Source organism: Solanum lycopersicum, chromosome 7 (genome assembly GCF_036512215.1).
Source record: "Solanum lycopersicum chromosome 7, SLM_r2.1".
Classification (NCBI taxonomy): domain Eukaryota; kingdom Viridiplantae; phylum Streptophyta; class Magnoliopsida; order Solanales; family Solanaceae; genus Solanum; species Solanum lycopersicum.
The window spans coordinates 59,480,011-59,496,546 of record NC_090806.1 but is presented as its reverse complement, the minus strand read 5'-3'; the positions used below and the strand labels follow the sequence as shown (position 1 = coordinate 59,496,546).

Here is a 16,536-nt window from a genome sequence, read left to right as displayed (position 1 = left end):
GTTTTGTTATACTATAATCTAGCGTCTCAAAATAATCTGGGAGTTTATATTGTCATTTTTCACGAATATTGATTTTGAAATTCAATAAATATTACAAAAAATTACATATATCATCAAACATCTATAGTATATTAATTAAACTATGCATAATTTTTAAAAAAATTATACAATCACACAGTATTTTCTAGCGGATTGCATAAATCCTCTCTTGCTCGTACTCTCTCCTCCCTATTAATCTTCTCTCTTGCCTCTTTCGTCCTCCCTCCTGCGTGTTTCTTCTCTTCAATCCTTCTTTTTCCTTCTCTTCTCTCTATCTTCTTCTTCTACATTCTCTTGATCATGTAATTACAAGTCAATATTTGGTTGTGTAAGTTGGAAAAGTACTTCTAAGTATGTATTTATGAACATATACACTTGATATATTATTGCATATTTGATATTAGATACACGAATACATTCATAGATACATGCTTTCAAAATTGATACTGGCTACATGGATAAACTCATAGCTTATGCATAAATAGTCCGATACATATATTTATATTATACTACATATAACTCTTAGAAATTGATATTGAATGCATATATACATGATACGTAAACATAAACACAAAAGGAGAGGAACGAGATAAATAGTAATCGAGTAAAAGATAACATATCTCAATCTTCACATTTTAAATATAATAACTCGAATAAAAAAATGTAATTTTTGAAACTATCTATTAAGCCATATACCAGTGCCTTGCATGAAATTTTCTCTTAATATTTGGGATATTTACAGTTTTATCAAACTAAAATCCACAAACTTGTGATAATTTCACCCGACAAACTTTTCCAAATTTGTCCCCAGAAAAAAAATTTAAAATGGGAACTCGCCAGAAACTTCAAAATTTCTACACGCCAACAGCAAAAACCAACACACCCGGCGTCACATATCACGCCACGTGTACATTGTTCCACATGTCAAATCCCTATTGGTCAGTAGATGCACTTTCCACCTGTAGCCCCAACGGTATATATACCCTACACTTTCTCCTGCTGCTGAAATTTCGTCGTCCCAATTTTTGAATTTTCACCGGAGATCTTTGTCCGATTAACTCCGATTTTCCGATGCCGGCGAAGAATATGTTGTTCCATATAGGGATAATTCTATCCTTGTTTTTGCTAAATCCGATTCCATCTCAATCTGCAGTTTCTAGCATAGATCTGGGATCAGAATGGTTCAAAGTCGCCGTGGTTAACCTAAAACCCGGACAACCTCCAATCTCTATAGCGATTAACGAAATGTCCAAAAGGAAAACTCCCTCACTCGTCGCATTTCATTCCGGGAGTCGCCTCATCGGTGAAGAAGCTTCTGGAATCGTCGCTCGCTATCCAAACAAGGTCTATTCTCATCTCCGTGATCTAATATCAAAACCCTTTCCCCACGTTTCCAAAACCCTAGAATCTCTTTACCTGACTTACGACATTTCTCCCGAGGAATCGCGGAATGTGGCGGTTTTTAAAACTGAAAATGGTAATTTTACGGCGGAGGAGTTGGTAGCGATGTTGTTCAAGTATGCTCTTGGATTGGCGGAAGCGCATACTAGGGGAACACCGGTGAAAGATGCTGTGGTGACTGTGCCTCCGTATATGGGAGTAGCGGAAAGGAAAGGGCTGCTTGTTGCTGCGGAATTGGCTGGTATTAATGTGTTGGCGCTTGTGAATGAACATTCTGGTGCAGCGTTGCAGTATGGGATTGATAAAGATTTTTCTAATGGTTCAAGGCATGTGATTTTCTATGATATGGGTGCGGGTAGTACATATGCTGCCTTGGTGTATTTCTCTGCTTATAACACTAAGGAGTTTGGGAAGACTGTATCAGCTAACCAATTTCAGGTCAAGGATGTTAGATGGAATGCGGAACTGGGAGGAGAACATATGGAACTAAGATTGGTGGAACACTTTGCAGATGAGTTCAATAAACAGGTAGGAAATGGGGTTGACATTAGGAAGTCTCCAAAGGCAATGGCAAAGTTGAAGAAGCAAGTCAAAAGAACAAAGGAAATTCTTAGTGCAAACACAGCAGCTCCAATTTCAGTTGAATCTATTTATGATGATCGGGATTTTAGGTAAGTTTATTGTCGCTTGATTTTTATCCACATGCTTTCTTGTTTTCTTGTAGTTCATCAATTAATTGGTAGTTTTAGTTCTGAAATTTATCTTTAGCTCTGCTATGTGCTGTTAATAAGTGAATGATTTCACCTTATCCAGAGAAAGATGATCAGAATAATCCTGTCTACTATATGTAAGGCTTGGGGAAACTTTATGCTGATTCTGGGCGAGAGACTTAGTTCTGTATACCCATAAGCTATGCTAATTCATGTTTTGCTTGTGATGAGCTGCTTTTCAAAGGAATATGTTCTTGCTGTAACTGCTTCTTTAAAACTTAAGCATTACTGTTGCAATTTCTTTTCTTTTTTTCAGCTTTTCACTTAATTTAGGGTACATTGGATAAGTGCATGTACCCTGAGATGGATTATTAATCGGCACATAGGGGCCAGGACTTTTGGCACCTTAACCACTGTAGCTTGCCAGAGATATGACCAGGCTAGGTCTAATATCAACTTTGGCTAAGCAAGAAAAATTGGTCAAAGAAATCTCTTGCTTAGATAGAAGTGTAACCCTATATGGTTACACTCACTCTTCCCTTAACCCCAAATCAGTGAATTAGCACTTTGTGCATGAAGTAAGCCTCATTAAATTGACATCGATCCAATTCCTAGGATAGGGTTTGGTCAAACACTTCTGCTGCCATGTTATTTCTCAAGCTGATCTTGCTATGGGAGGATTACTCAAAAGCAACTTTACTTGATTTTACATTTTTTGGTCCCTGTGATTCTTTCTATTTTGTTTACTTTTTCAGAACTTTTGGTTACTCAAATTTAACATGATATGCAAGTAATAATGATTAACACATGTAGTTGAGGTGAAGGATCAACTGTTCAGCTTATGAGAGAGTAAAGAATTTGAATAGGCGAACAAAATAATGAAGAAAATGTTTCTATTCTTAAATAAAATCAAAATGGCATATGTGAAAGGTGAAATAGGGCTTGAGGGCGAGGTTTAGTTGAAAGTTGATGCTCTTGCATTCTCTCTTATTCTGTGCTGTATAACTTATGTGATTAATTTAAAACTGATTCTATGGGGAAATACATCAAACTGGAGTGCTCTGTAAATTGTTTGTTTCTCGTTTGTGTTTCCCCATGTTTGCATGTCTTTCTTCATATTTTTAGTTAATATGACAACAGATTATGTTTATTTCTAGTTGACATGATCAAATGCAATTCCGTCTTTGATAAGAAAGTTCTACCCCCATGAATAGTGTTTCTATCTAATACATATAGGAGTACGCTTCCTCTTATGTGTGACTATGTGTATGCCCTGGCATGCTTACACATCTGGAAGAGGCGGAAGAGTGATATTCAGTTAGTATTTTTCACTTGTTTTACATTTATTCGCTCATCAGGAATTTATTTTGTCGCAGGAGCTCAATAACCCGTGAAAAGTTTGAAGAGTTATGTGCCGATTTGTGGGAAAAAGCTCTTGTACCATTAAAGGAAGTTCTTACTCATTCTGGTTTGAAAATTGAAGATATTTATGCAGTGGAGTTGATTGGAGGTGCCACTAGGGTGCCAAAATTGCAGGTCTGAGTCGCTGCTCTTTTCTTAACAAAGTTAAGGTCTAACCACAGTAAAAATATACATATTTGCAGTTGTCATATACTTGTAAACACAAGGTAATTGTTTGGTTGCTTATGATTTACATATATGCGGGTTGAAAATGGGCGGGTTGGGTCAAATGTAGGCGGGTTGAAAATGGGCAAACATAAAATGGGTAATATTCAACCCACCCATATTTGATATGGTTAAAAATTGATTGGAGAAGATTTTTTAGTCTTTTTTAGATGAAAAATGTTGAACGTGCTTCATTTAGTTTTATTGTATCATTAAAAGAATTCAATATAAAATAAATTTATGTAATAACAAGATGAAAATATTTTTAATTTCAAAGTAAATGAATATTTGCATTTTAGGACTAAAACATGCTTAACGATCTTAAAGCAATGTCAATTTTAATACATGATTTGCTTATTTTATACTATATTGATTATTCAATATAAAATTAAATAAATAAATGTATTATAATTAACAAAAGAAATGTACATTTGAATTATATATTTTTGGAGTGTCAAAGACTTCACCTTTTCAATTATAAAGAAGAATAGTTAGTTTTATAGAATAACATAAAAAGGAAGAGAAGTTACACTATTTAGAGTGATATTATGAATTTTGAGTGAATAAAAGTTAGAAGCTTAACCCATTTGACTAATTCATATATTACCCATATTTTACCCATGTGAAAAATCACTCACCCAACCCGTTAAAATATGGGCGGGTTAGGCGGGTCATCAAAATATGAGCTCATTTTTCCGGCACTAATTACATATAATTAGGATAAAATAAATATTTTCTTGTTGGTTGGTGGAGTTTCTTGCAGTCGAGTCAATGTCGATTTCGACATCATTGCTTGTAACATGATCGATTTAGGAGTTGTCAGAACACTGATTGTTTTCTTGAAAATAAAATTTACATTCCTTGCTTGCAGGCTAAGCTACAGGAATTTCTTGGAAGGAAAGAACTGGACAGACACTTGGACTCCGATGAAGCAATTGCACTTGGGGCCTCATTGCATGCTGCTAATATAAGTGATGGAATCAAATTGAATCGTAAACTGGGAATGATTGATGGTTCTCCATATGGATATGTGATTGAAGTTGATGGTCCGGATCTTCCTAAAGATGAAAGCACGAAACAGTTGACCATACCACGTATGAAGAAACTGCCTAGCAAGGTATATCAGAATTTTGTTTTGTCTGTATATTGTTGGTGAACAATAGGCTATCAAAGAACATACTTAACACATGACAGTTCTATGTCCGATTGTGTGATTGATCTGCAGATGTTCAGATCTATTGTTCACAAGAAGGATTTTGAAGTTTCACTAGCGTATGAAAGCGATGACTTCTTGCCACCTGGAACTACTTCACGTAGATTTGCTCAGTATGCAGTGTCAGGTCTTACTGATGCTAGCGAAAAGTAAGAATCACTGATATCTGGATCAGATGGTGTTTGGTGATCTATTATTCAGAGCTTTGTGCTTTTCTTTTTTTAGGTATGCATCACGGAATCTTTCTGCCCCAGTCAAGGCTAATTTACATTTCTCACTTAGTAGAAGTGGAATATTTTCATTAGATCGAGCAGATGCTGTTATTGAAATAACTGAATGGGTCGAAGTTCCAGTAAAGAATCTGACAGTGGACAACTCGACCTCTGCTTCTGCAAACACATCAACTGAAAGTGGCCCCAGCAGTACAGAGGAAAGTGATGAAAAGTTGAACCCAGACATTGTTAATAGTAACACCTCTGATTCTGGTGCAAATGATTCTAGCACCATAAGTCCCGTTACAGAGAAGAAGCTGAAGAAACGGACTTTCCGAGTTCCACTTAAGGTCTTCTAAACCTATCCATTTGCAGGGGAATCTATTTTGCATCCCCTTCTTTATCGATTTCCATTACGTGCCAGGGAAAAATGTTATTTTAGAAATATCGTAGTGTTATGATGTTTTTAACCAGTCTTATCCTTGAGACTTCTTTGTTCGTGTAGATTGATGAGAAGACTGCTGGGCCAGGAGCACCTCTTTCAAAAGAGTCTTTTAGTGAAGCTAAAAGCAAATTGGAAGCACTGGACAAAAAAGATGAAGAAAGAAGAAGAACAGCTGAATTGAAGAATAGCTTGGAAGGATACATATATGATACGAGAGACAAGGTTCGAGGGCTTATATCTCTTACTCTTGCTCATGCCTGTGATTATGTAGTTACCTGATCTGTTCAGCTCTGTAAACTTGAATGCCTTGTGTGTACTCTTGATTTTCTCATTTTTCGTTCCAGTTGCATACACTTGTTCGATTTGTTAATATGTGTTTTTCCTCTAGCTTAGAGTAACGGCTTTGCAGCTAGACAAATCTTTCTTGCAATAGTTTTTAAGCACATACCCATGCTTCAAGATTCTCCTGAAACATCATTTTGTTAAACTGATGCTTACACAGATGCAGAACTTACGCTGTTGCTCAGGTGATATTGTTTCCTAGATGTTGTAACCTGGTGATCACTGTTAGCTTCTTGGTCTCTTTTTCTTCTTGTAATGCACTTCATATCATTTAGCTTCCAGTGGCATCACTGTTTTGCACCAACATTTTTATTCGCTGATTGATCACATGGAACTGATTAATTGATCACTTTTTTTTTAATGGTGAATGTGCTCATGTACCAGCTTGAATCTGGAGATTTTGTGACAATATCAACCAGTCAAGAGCGCCAGTCCTTTATTCAGAAACTTGATGAGGTTTGCATATTTCCTTTTTTCCATGTTTTGTCATGTGTTTATCTTAAATATACTAAATGGAGTTTTTCAGGTACAAGAATGGTTGTACACAGATGGTGAAGATGCTTCTGCCAAGCAGTTTCAAGAACATTTAGATAAGTTGAAAGCTATTGGGGATCCCATATTTTTCAGGTCTGCTCCTAGTATCAACTGCAGACAAAGGCTAATGTGTAGTTACCTTTTGTACATGGTTCGGTAGTTATGCTGAATGTAATTTTTAATGCAGACATAAAGAACTTACTGCACGCCCTGCTGCATCTGATCATGCTCGCAAATACCTTAATGAAGTGCAACAGGTAGGAAGTTTAATTTCTTGTTCCCGTAACACTCTTCTGCTCTATTTGGTCAAACTCTTGGCATCATGAAGTGCATTTTGTTAGTTGAAAGAGTGTCTTATTTGTGTTATGGTGGTATCTATAGATAGCTGGACATAAATAGGACTCCCTCCGTGTCAATTCGTTTGTCTTGCGTTAGATCTGTTTCAAAAAGAATGTTTTTCTTTATTCAGTTACTCTTTACACCCAATATCATACATGGCATATTTAAGACCACAAATTCATAGGCCTTTTGGTACATTACACATATTTAGTTTAAGACCACCAAATTCTAAATTTTTCTTTATTTTCTCAAACTCCGTGCTGAGTCAAACTAAGACAAGCAAATTGAAACAGAGGGAGTATCTGTTTGTTTGTTTTCTCAAGGAAATGGTGAAATTAGTATGTTTAAGAAAAAACTACTAGTTTGCACCAGCACGGCGAACTGTAAGTCGGCGGTGAAGTTCTTCAAGCGAAGATGTGGGAAAATAAGCTGAATGTTTTGAGGCACTGTTTGAGGTGATAATTCCCATGGGTATTTTCTAGATTTGAAGTGCAGAAGGCATATTGATGAAATTGATATTAACCTGCATCTGTATTTTAGAGATTTCACATTTGGTACCATAACAGTCATTGTGGCATTAGTAGAAGATTCAACTACACTGTTGATGTTGAACTTATTAACTGGCTTCCTTTGCAATAATCCTTCTGTGATTTTCAAAGCTTGTTAGCCAGCTAGGGAAGTTTTGTATCTTTTATTGCCTTTGACCCTTGCAGTTAACCTTTTATTTCTTTCTTGGATACCTTCAGATTGTGCGTGGATGGGAAATCAACAAATCGTGGCTTCCTAAGGGAAAAATAGATGAGGTACTCTTTTCAGTTGTTGTGCATATTTCTGATTTTATAAATAGAAGCTAAGGCATCTCTTCTTTATGTTCGTACTGGGGAAGTTTTAAAAGGGTCATGTTTGCAGGTTCTAAATGAATCTGAGAAAGTGAAGAATTGGTTAAATCAGAAGGAGGCTGAACAGAAAAAGTAAGTTCTTTTTCTTTCTCATTTCTCTTACCTGTTTCCTATTTTCATATGGTTATTTGTGCGTTCACTTTCCATGTTATTGCCTCTCCCCTTTTTCTTTTCGTACTTACTCTGTTTGTTTCCACTGCCGCTTTAAGCAGTGAACATAGCAAGTTGTTTCCTGTTGGAACATCTTGTTCAATAAAATATTGAGCCATTGAACTCCCGAAAGTGATCCTGACTGATATATCATCTGTAAAGAATAAATCTAGTGGATACGTGTGTGTGTGTTGAAGCATATACACTTTGATTTGAACATTTGCAAATTGTATATACACGTGTTTGTGTATTCTTAGTTGTTTCTGTATTTCGTTCAACTGAATTAGGAGGGAGAAAGGTGGAACTTTGTAGTTTTTTCATTTAACATTTGCCCTATTCATTTGGGACCTTAGAATGAAAGATATATGGAGAGACTAGAAAAATGAAGAAAATGGGTGTTCTAAGATGTTGCCCCCTGGGAATTTTGTTCAGTGACAAGGACCCATCACATGCCGTGTGCATTAGCTGTAGGGTGCGATGTGGCTAGAGCTGTTATACCTACAATTTCTGGTGGCAAAATAATACTTTGCTGGCTGGTTCTCCACCCCCCCATCCATAATAGTATTACCTAGAATTTCTGTATAATATTATTGGGTCATGGGTATAAAATTATTTCCCATATATCCTACTGTCTGGCTTGCAAGTTTGAGAAAGTCCACTCTATTCTATAAATGTTGTTTTAAGAAAATTTTTATTCTGTTTCTGAAACTGAAAATATTGCTACCACCTTTTTATCCCCTTTCTCATACACTCTGTTACATCTTTTCTTTTCCTACAGCACTCCTGGATCCGACAAGCCTGCATTTACTTCTGAAGAAGTATATGTAAAGGTTTTTGATCTTCAAGACAAGGTGCGTGATCTAAATCTTTGTTAATTTGGTCTAGTGATAGAGTTGAACAAGAAATTGGTAGTCAACTCATTCCAGATATGAAGCTTTATCTTTCAGTGCTTGATCGTCACTCTCTCTTCTTCATGGATCAGGTTAACAAGGTAAATAAAATACCAAAGCCAAAGCCTAAGGTTGAGAAGCCTTTGAAAAATGAAACTGAAAACAGCAAGGAGAAAGCAGACACTACCAAATCCTCTTCTGAGGAGGGTACCTCCCAGAAAGAACAAACAGCTTCAGAGGCAGAGAAGCCATCTGCAGATGAAAACTCGGATCATGATGAGTTATGATTATTATCCTACAACGATACATTGAAGGCTAGATATATGCAAATTGCCAAGAGGAAGAGACAGAAACTTAATTTGTAGAGTATATACTGAGTGAAACCATAGGATGCTTTTTCTAGCCATGCTTTGGAAGTCCTCACTCTCCGGGCTGTCTCGGGTTCAAATAGTACATGCTATGGGTTGTTACACTTGATCAGCATTCTCTGTAGCACTAAATTAATGTAGAACATTGAGAACATATTCATGCGCCATTTTGGCTGCAGAATAGAATTTTGTTAGCTTTGAATACACTCCTGCCCTTAGATTACACATTTCTAATTTCTGTGATTCTATACAGGCAACAATGTTACTGACTTACTGAGCTTCCCTTTGGTTGCCCCTTTTACGACATAGTGCTCAACGTTGGATATGCTGGGCTTTGCGAGCTTTGCACTACAATTTAACTGCTCTCGTTCAAAATCTTAAAAATTTCGTCGGTGAAGTATCTCATTCCACAAAATTGGAAGAAATCTCTCGTGTTTAAGAGATGAGAATGGAAGGTCTAAGGGATACATACTTTTTCTTAGCCTGTGTGTAGATGATCCATAAGTAGACAATTAGGGAAGGCAATGGGGCGGGGCGGATGTGGGGTGTTGCAGGTTAAGGCTATGCGGGGTGGGGCTGGTTTAAGGTTGTAGTGGATTTTTCTAAAACAAATGCGGAGTGGGTTGCGAGTTTTAATTTTTTATTTGTTATAAGAGTAATAGAGTATTATTTATGAAAGCATTTAACATAGTAAATGAAAGTGCTTTGATAAAAAATAATTCAATTTCCTACGTGTTTTTCTGTAAAAAATAAAATATTAAATTAATATAATTTAATGAAAAATGAATTTATTTTAGTATATATCAATGTTAACTAGAAAAGAAAAATATTAAAAAAGATATCTGGGGTGGCTTCACGTGTAGCGCGTCTATGCGGGGTTTGGGGCAGATTGAAAATGAAAAAAAATGTTATGCGGGGCAGGGCCGATTAAAAAATTTTGCGGGTTAAAGCTCAACCCTCCCCCACCCCCCAAAAACAAACTACAAATGTTTCTGGTTCTGGAAAGGGATGAGATAGAATGTAGTTTGTTGAAGGGTCATACATAATTAGTTAGAATCACCTTTGTTCATCGATATAGACTTGATGTGATGCTCTCTTCTCTCAACTGTAAACCATTGGAAGCACCGCAACAGACATCTTCAAAAGAACTGATCGAAGATATTTTATAGAAGGCAAGAGTTTTTTAAGAAACAATTTAAAAACAAAACAAAAAATGGACTGTGAATATATTCATTTCCCCCAGCAACAATTTTGTTGTCACTTTGTTATCCAATACTGTAATACACTTGGGAATTAAAATGCCTACTAATGAACAAGAATATGTAAAGCCAGACTAAAATTATTCGTTGGTGGTATACATCTAACAAACTGTAAAAGCTATAAATAACAAAATGAGATTTTGATATCTGATATTGACAAGGAGTTGTGAGAATTGGCAAGAAACCAGTCCTGTTTTCCTCGACTACGCGTTAAGGTTCTTTGTAGAACCTGGTTAGCAAAACTGCACTTATTTTAGTTGTAACCATTTCTGTGTACCTTTTGCCATCTCCATGCTATTGCTAAACTCTCCTCCAGTGAATATCTCGCGATCCAGTTCAGTTCACGTCTAATTTTAGAAGGATCACTGTAGACTTCAGCATAGTCTCCTGGACGTCTACTAAGGTAATCAATCTTTATGTCAACTCCTGTTGCCTTTTTACAAGCTTCCACAAATTGTTTCACTGAACTACCTGTAATATGTTGAATAATGACGAGTACTCGATCATCAAAATCACCTCTCTCGTAGAGCTATACAACAAAACATAGTTTATGAGTAGTAGAAAGTAACTATGCACCTTTTCCAGTCCCGACATTGTAGATGCCAACTTTGCTTGGTTTAGCATGCTCGAGAGCTTTAACATGAGCGTCAATCAGGTCAGTCACATCAATGTAGTCTCTTACACAAGTGCCATCAGGTGTGGTGTAATCTACTCCTCTTATCTGCAGTCACCATATAAGAGTAAAGATTTTAGTTTTACGTTCCGTTTAGACATAAACAAGCTGCCTGTTTTTGAAATGCAACATCCAGCAATTCAATTATTGAAGCTTACCTTCAATCCTGGAATTATGCCCCTGGCTGCATCAAAACAAGCACCAGATATCCGACCTTGCTCACGTAATTCTGGGGGCGGAGCTTCTCCTAACCTTCCTTCAGGATCCGAGCCAATCACATTGAAGTACCTGATTATGGTACAACATCAGATACTACTATTGAGAAATGTACATGTACAAAGAGATGAAGTAGACCTAGGAGAAATACTATTATCACATGAATTATTTCAGCATTATTATGAATGGTGCTCGAACATTGCTCAATTTGGCGAACCAAAACCATTCCTATAGTGATAATGCGTTTAATTCAATCACCGCAAGGCACTTCATTGCTAAGGATCAGCTGATTGTCCCTTTACAAGATAACGAGTTAAATCACAAACCTTAAAATCATGACAGCCATATCTGAAGTCTTTGAGAAGTCCAATATGATATCTTCAGCCATTTTCTTTGCTTTTCCATATGGATTTATTGGGGACTGTTTGTATTCACAGTTAAACAGTAGAATCAGTTAACTAAAATAAACAAAATTCCAAATATCGGTAGATGTAGAAATGTCTAATGGAACAAACTCTTGTTCCACTACGACGTAGACTGCCAATGAAACATCAATATTACTGACTTGTGGAGTCACTTCCGTAATAGGCATTTTCTCAGGCTCTCCATATGTTGCACAAGTACTTGAATAGATTAGTGTTTTTACACCGTGTGCTGCCATTGCCTTAACTAGAAGCAGAGTATTTGATGTTATGTTATGATAATACCTGCAAAGTATTCCAAGAGTATTACAAGACAGACAAAAGGCGGAAACAAAGGGGATAAAAAATTTCAGTCTCTTACATAGGAATACGTAAATATAAGAAGAGCTCGAAAACAAGGAATAATTTGGGGAAATAAGTTTTGTTATGACTTGTGCATTTAGTTGTAAGCTAGGATCAACAATTTTGTTTTAAATCATAAAGTTATCATTCTCAGGTAGCTAGAAGATGCATCGAACTGAATGACCAATCAACAGAGTTTGAGGTTCATAATTCGAGAAGTACCTAAGCGGTTCTTGAGTACTTTCACCAACATATGCAACAGCTGCAAAATGCATCACAGCATCAAATGCATTTCGTGAAAAGATTTTGTTAACCTGAGGTATTGGTTAAGGATCAAAAATTGAAGCAATATGAAAAACGCTACAGAGAGACTAAAAATGGAGATAGGTCGTGAAGCTAAAACACGAAAGAAGAAAAGAAATTATCTAGGATACAGCAGCAGCATCTCCCAAATCAGCATAAATAAACTGAAGTCGCCCTGGTTCTGGGAAAAGTTCCTGGAGAACTTTTACCGAGCCCATATTTCCACGGGAAAGATTGTCCTATCAGAAAAAAAAAACAATGGTTAAAACAAACGTCCAAAACATGATTTTCCTGAACGGAGTTTTAAATGAAAAGGGGGGCATACCACTATAGTTACACGATACGAATCCTTTAGGAGACGAAGGGACGCATGAGAACCAATGAAGCCAGCACCTCCCGTCACTAACACATGAGTTACACCTGGTTCGTGTTGAGAGAACTGAAAATAACAAATTTAGATTGCCTATTACCGACAGATTCTTAAAACACATATTGTAAGTTTGGACTATAAAATAGTTGTCTATACTGAAGTTTACACTTTAAGACATGATCTAATTATCAGTTGGACAATCACCTTGACAGAGGTACTAAAACTCGATGAATTTCTGAATATAAATAAACAAATCGCAGCAATGCCAGCAAGCAAGAGCAGTCTCCTAGAAGTGCTGCTCCGTCTCTTCAACTCCACAAAATCCATTTCTGAAAATTAAATGCAAATATATTTAGTTAATGATGTTTCAATTCATTTCTCTGATGTACATTTTAAGTTCTTCAGCATTTCACCGCGTGACAATTCAAAGATCCTCAGAAATTCTAGCTGATCGAAACTTAATTAAGACTCTTATAACAGCATTATCATGCAGCTACCGGATCTGATGCTAAATTTTTTGAGTCCAAACATCAAATAAATTCCTTCCTGAGAATCCATAATAAATTGAACGCCACCGAATTCCATCCATCAAAACATCCCATATATATAATCCTAACTACTAAAAAAAGATCATCAACCTCATGAACAGGATTTACATAAATACATTCAGTTGCACCGGAAGGACATACCTCAAGGGGCACCAATCTCCCCTGGCAATGATCTATCTGAGCAAAACCGACCTATGGATAGAAAGAAAAGGAAAAGTCAATAGGTGATGAGCTAAGAGGGGCAAGGCGGTTCATCCGAACCCTCTTCTCTAGAAAATTACACCAATCAAAGTTATAATTTACGTATATAAAGTAGACAATGAATCCCCTTAGCTTTTCTTCTCTATAATCTGACACCACTAATTGAAAATCCTTACTCCGCCACAGAAAGTCAACATACTTATATTGCCAAATTAGGATCACTATGATACAATTAAAGCTAGTATTTGTTTTCCTTTTCCAAAAAGGGAGATACCTAATCTGACAACAATATCATATCCAATAAAATCTCACTAAGTGGGGTCTGAAAAGGATAAAGTGTACTTAGACCTTACCACCACCTCGTGGAGGTAGAGAGATTGTTTCCAAAAGACCCTCGACCACCACGTGGAGGTAGAGAGGTTGTTTCCGAAAGACCCTCGACCACCACGTGGAGGTAGAGAGATTATTTTCGAAAGACCCTGACTCAACAGAGATATATAATCCAAATATTCAATGAAAGCACACCACTTCATAAAAGCACCTAACTCCAACCTAAAAAACTCTCATATATTATCTAAAAATACAAAGAGTTTGCACTCCGGAAAAGATCATGATGCAGAACATGAACATAAAACAAATTACAATCTTTTTAATTAATCAGAAATTGATTTAAACAACACAAAACAATGCACATATTTCCATAACAAAGAAACAAAGCTTTTACCAACAGATTAAATTAAATAAAATCCAGAAACAAAAAAAAAAAAAACTTTTGCAATAAGAACCAAGAATTCACCAAACAAGTTATATTAAAAAAAAAAATTCATCACCAAAAATTTGTAACCATGTAAAAATCACATGCAAAATCTAATCAAGATAATCAACAAAAAAAAAAAGAAAGAAACAAAATTAAGGTAATTTACCTGAAAGCAAAGAGGAAAAGGAAGAGAATTTGTCCTTAAGCCAAAACTGCTGCAATGTAATGTTATGTGTAATTAATTAATTTTTTTTATTAATGTTATAAAAGCAAAGGAAAGAAATTTAGTGCATATAAAGACAGAGAAGAAGAAGTCAAATAAAATTTAAATTTAGATAATCTAAAAATATATTGCAGTGGAAGAAAAGTGGACCATGTTCTTCACACTAATTAAGCAGCCACAAAACTATTTAATAAATAATTAAATTGTGTTACACTTCACCTAATTAAAAGTCCTTTTTTACCATTAATTGATGATTTCCCTTTTTTTTCTGCTTATAACTCTGTGAAAAGTGTCCTGGTCTATAGGGGACTCTATCTATCTATCTATGTGTGAGAGAAGGAAAAATGTCATTTTCTTATTTGTTGGACTTTTCTTTTTATACATTTCATGGAATTCCTTTAATAATAACATTCTTATTTTTATTATCATTGAAATAACAATTAATAATTTTTTTTTTATATATATATAGGGTTGTTATATGTTCTATACTTAATTTGCATGTGAGTTAAGGTAGATATTAAATTTTGAATATGTAAGTAATGTATTTGCTGCTAAGTCAGAAAATAAATTATTCAGTATAAAATTAATACAATATTTAATTTGTGTTACGGGGGATTTTGTTTTTTTATGTAAGATAGAATGTAGAATAAGTAATATTTACATAATTGATATTTGCATAATTTAATATTTTATTTGTCTTATTTTATAATTTATATGATACAGTTTGACTTGGCATAATATTTAAGGAAAAAAAGAAGTGTTTTAAAACTTATGATTTAAAACAAGTTTTAAATATTTGTGTAACAGTAAATTATTTTATTAAGAGTAAAAGGATAATTTTAAAAATTAAATTAATTTTTATTATTGTAAGGTACATTCTTTTTTGGAAAGAGAAAATAATATCATACATATAGATTACCTTATACAAAATGATTTTTAACATATAACTAAGCTTTTTCTTGTTTTTAATTTTTTTATCTTATTTTTAACTTGATACAAAGTTTAAGAAAGTAAATAAGACTTTTGATTTACGTGGTCATAAGCTAAAAATATATCAAATATATTAAAATATCTTTTAATTTTGTTATCTTAAATATGTCACAAAATAAAAAGTTAAAATTAAAGAGTTACGAAAAATGAAATTTTTTTTTTTTTAAATAATCAAAAAAGAAAATCATAACAAATAAATTAAAACGATAAAAGCATATATGAGAGGTTAAAGTTATTTTTAACAAGCGAGCAAATGTATAATTTCGCTATTATAAAATAAAATAAAGTAATCAAAATTTCAGACTCCCAATTTCAACACAAAATCATATATATGGAAATGTCTTAGGAGAAGGAAGTAGTAGGTACATTTAAACGGATTAAATTGAGCAAATTTTTGAAGAGAGAGAGAGGGAACACCATGTTTTAAATAAGTTTAATCTTTTCTTTCTGGAAGATTTGTGCTTTTAGTCTATCAAACATACATAAATTTTTATTCATCATTTTGATATTTTACTAAACATATAAATTTTTTTTATCTCATTTAAATTATCGTTTTAGCTCTTTTTATACTTATTAAAAAATTAAATAAATACAATATGTAAATTACCAAATACATACTTTATCTATCCTTTTAAGAAGGATTGAACAAGTATGCATTTTAATTGACTAACAATTAGATGTGCTTAGTAATATAGACTACATTAAAAATGATTCTTACCAATAATTAGTTATTGACAATAACTTGATGGCCTATATATATATATTTTTTTTTTCTTTTTTTTTTTTTGCTAAGAACTCTCATTTTAATCAGTGAATTTTGTGACTTATTCAAATAAAATACTCTCTTAAAATTCAAATATTCGAGTAGGCTGTCAAAGTTGACTATTCATATATAGAAATTTTGATAAATTATTTGTTGATGGAAACAAATATTCTTAATCAGTTGATATGACTTATAACCTATCTCTTCTTGCAGGGTTAGGCTGACATTTTGCAGTACTCTCAAATTGTTTATGTGCCGTATATTGAAAGTTAATTTGGTTAATTTTTAACAGTAAATAAAT

General features: G+C 34.5%; 2 protein-coding genes across 3 annotated transcripts; one reads left to right on the top strand and one right to left on the bottom strand.

Moving 5' to 3' along the window:
• The first annotated feature begins 1,007 nt into the window (after positions 1–1,007).
• Positions 1,008–9,370, top strand: LOC101252901 (heat shock 70 kDa protein 17). The gene is made up of 13 exons (XM_004243585.5): positions 1,008–2,111; positions 3,527–3,686; positions 4,648–4,893; positions 5,002–5,138; positions 5,215–5,551; positions 5,707–5,868; positions 6,373–6,444; positions 6,515–6,615; positions 6,710–6,779; positions 7,608–7,664; positions 7,771–7,832; positions 8,689–8,761; positions 8,893–9,370. Exons 1-13 carry the CDS (start codon positions 1,111–1,113, stop codon positions 9,085–9,087), a joined length of 2,673 nt encoding a protein of 890 aa, XP_004243633.2. The 5' UTR covers positions 1,008–1,110; the 3' UTR covers positions 9,088–9,370.
• A 992-nt stretch (positions 9,371–10,362) lies between these two features.
• Positions 10,363–14,647, bottom strand: LOC101253205 (UDP-arabinose 4-epimerase 1). Of its 2 annotated transcripts, none has more exons than XM_004243586.5 (11): positions 14,426–14,647; positions 13,443–13,493; positions 12,958–13,082; positions 12,709–12,822; positions 12,515–12,622; positions 12,303–12,394; positions 11,882–12,023; positions 11,643–11,737; positions 11,259–11,388; positions 11,004–11,148; positions 10,363–10,898 (listed from the first exon to the last, which is right to left on the bottom strand). In XM_004243586.5, the coding sequence occupies exons 3-11, from the start codon at positions 13,078–13,080 to the stop codon at positions 10,681–10,683; spliced, it is 1,167 nt and encodes a 388-aa protein (XP_004243634.2). In that variant the 5' UTR covers positions 13,081–13,082; positions 13,443–13,493; positions 14,426–14,647; the 3' UTR covers positions 10,363–10,680. The 2 variants fall into 2 exon arrangements, with proteins under 2 accessions (XP_004243634.2, XP_069143082.1); XM_069286981.1 differs by lacking the exon at positions 14,426–14,647 and adding an exon at positions 13,851–14,044.
• Between the last annotated feature and the right edge of the window lie 1,889 nt (positions 14,648–16,536).

Coding starts and splice junctions, on each gene's coding strand:
- LOC101252901 (XM_004243585.5), top strand. CDS start 1,111: ATGCCGGCGAAGAATATGTTGTTCCATATAGGGATAATTCTATCCTTG. Junction 6,616..6,709: donor GGGGATCCCATATTTTTCAG/GTCTGCTCCTAG, acceptor TTTTTAATGCAG/ACATAAAGAACTTACTGCAC. Junction 8,762..8,892: donor TTTTTGATCTTCAAGACAAG/GTGCGTGATCTA, acceptor TTCATGGATCAG/GTTAACAAGGTAAATAAAAT.
- LOC101253205 (XM_004243586.5), bottom strand. CDS start 13,080: ATGGATTTTGTGGAGTTGAAGAGACGGAGCAGCACTTCTAGGAGACTG. Junction 12,623..12,708: donor CGTATCGTGTAACTATAGTG/GTATGCCCCCCT, acceptor TTTTTCTGATAG/GACAATCTTTCCCGTGGAAA. Junction 11,389..11,642: donor ATGGCTGTCATGATTTTAAG/GTTTGTGATTTA, acceptor TACCATAATCAG/GTACTTCAATGTGATTGGCT.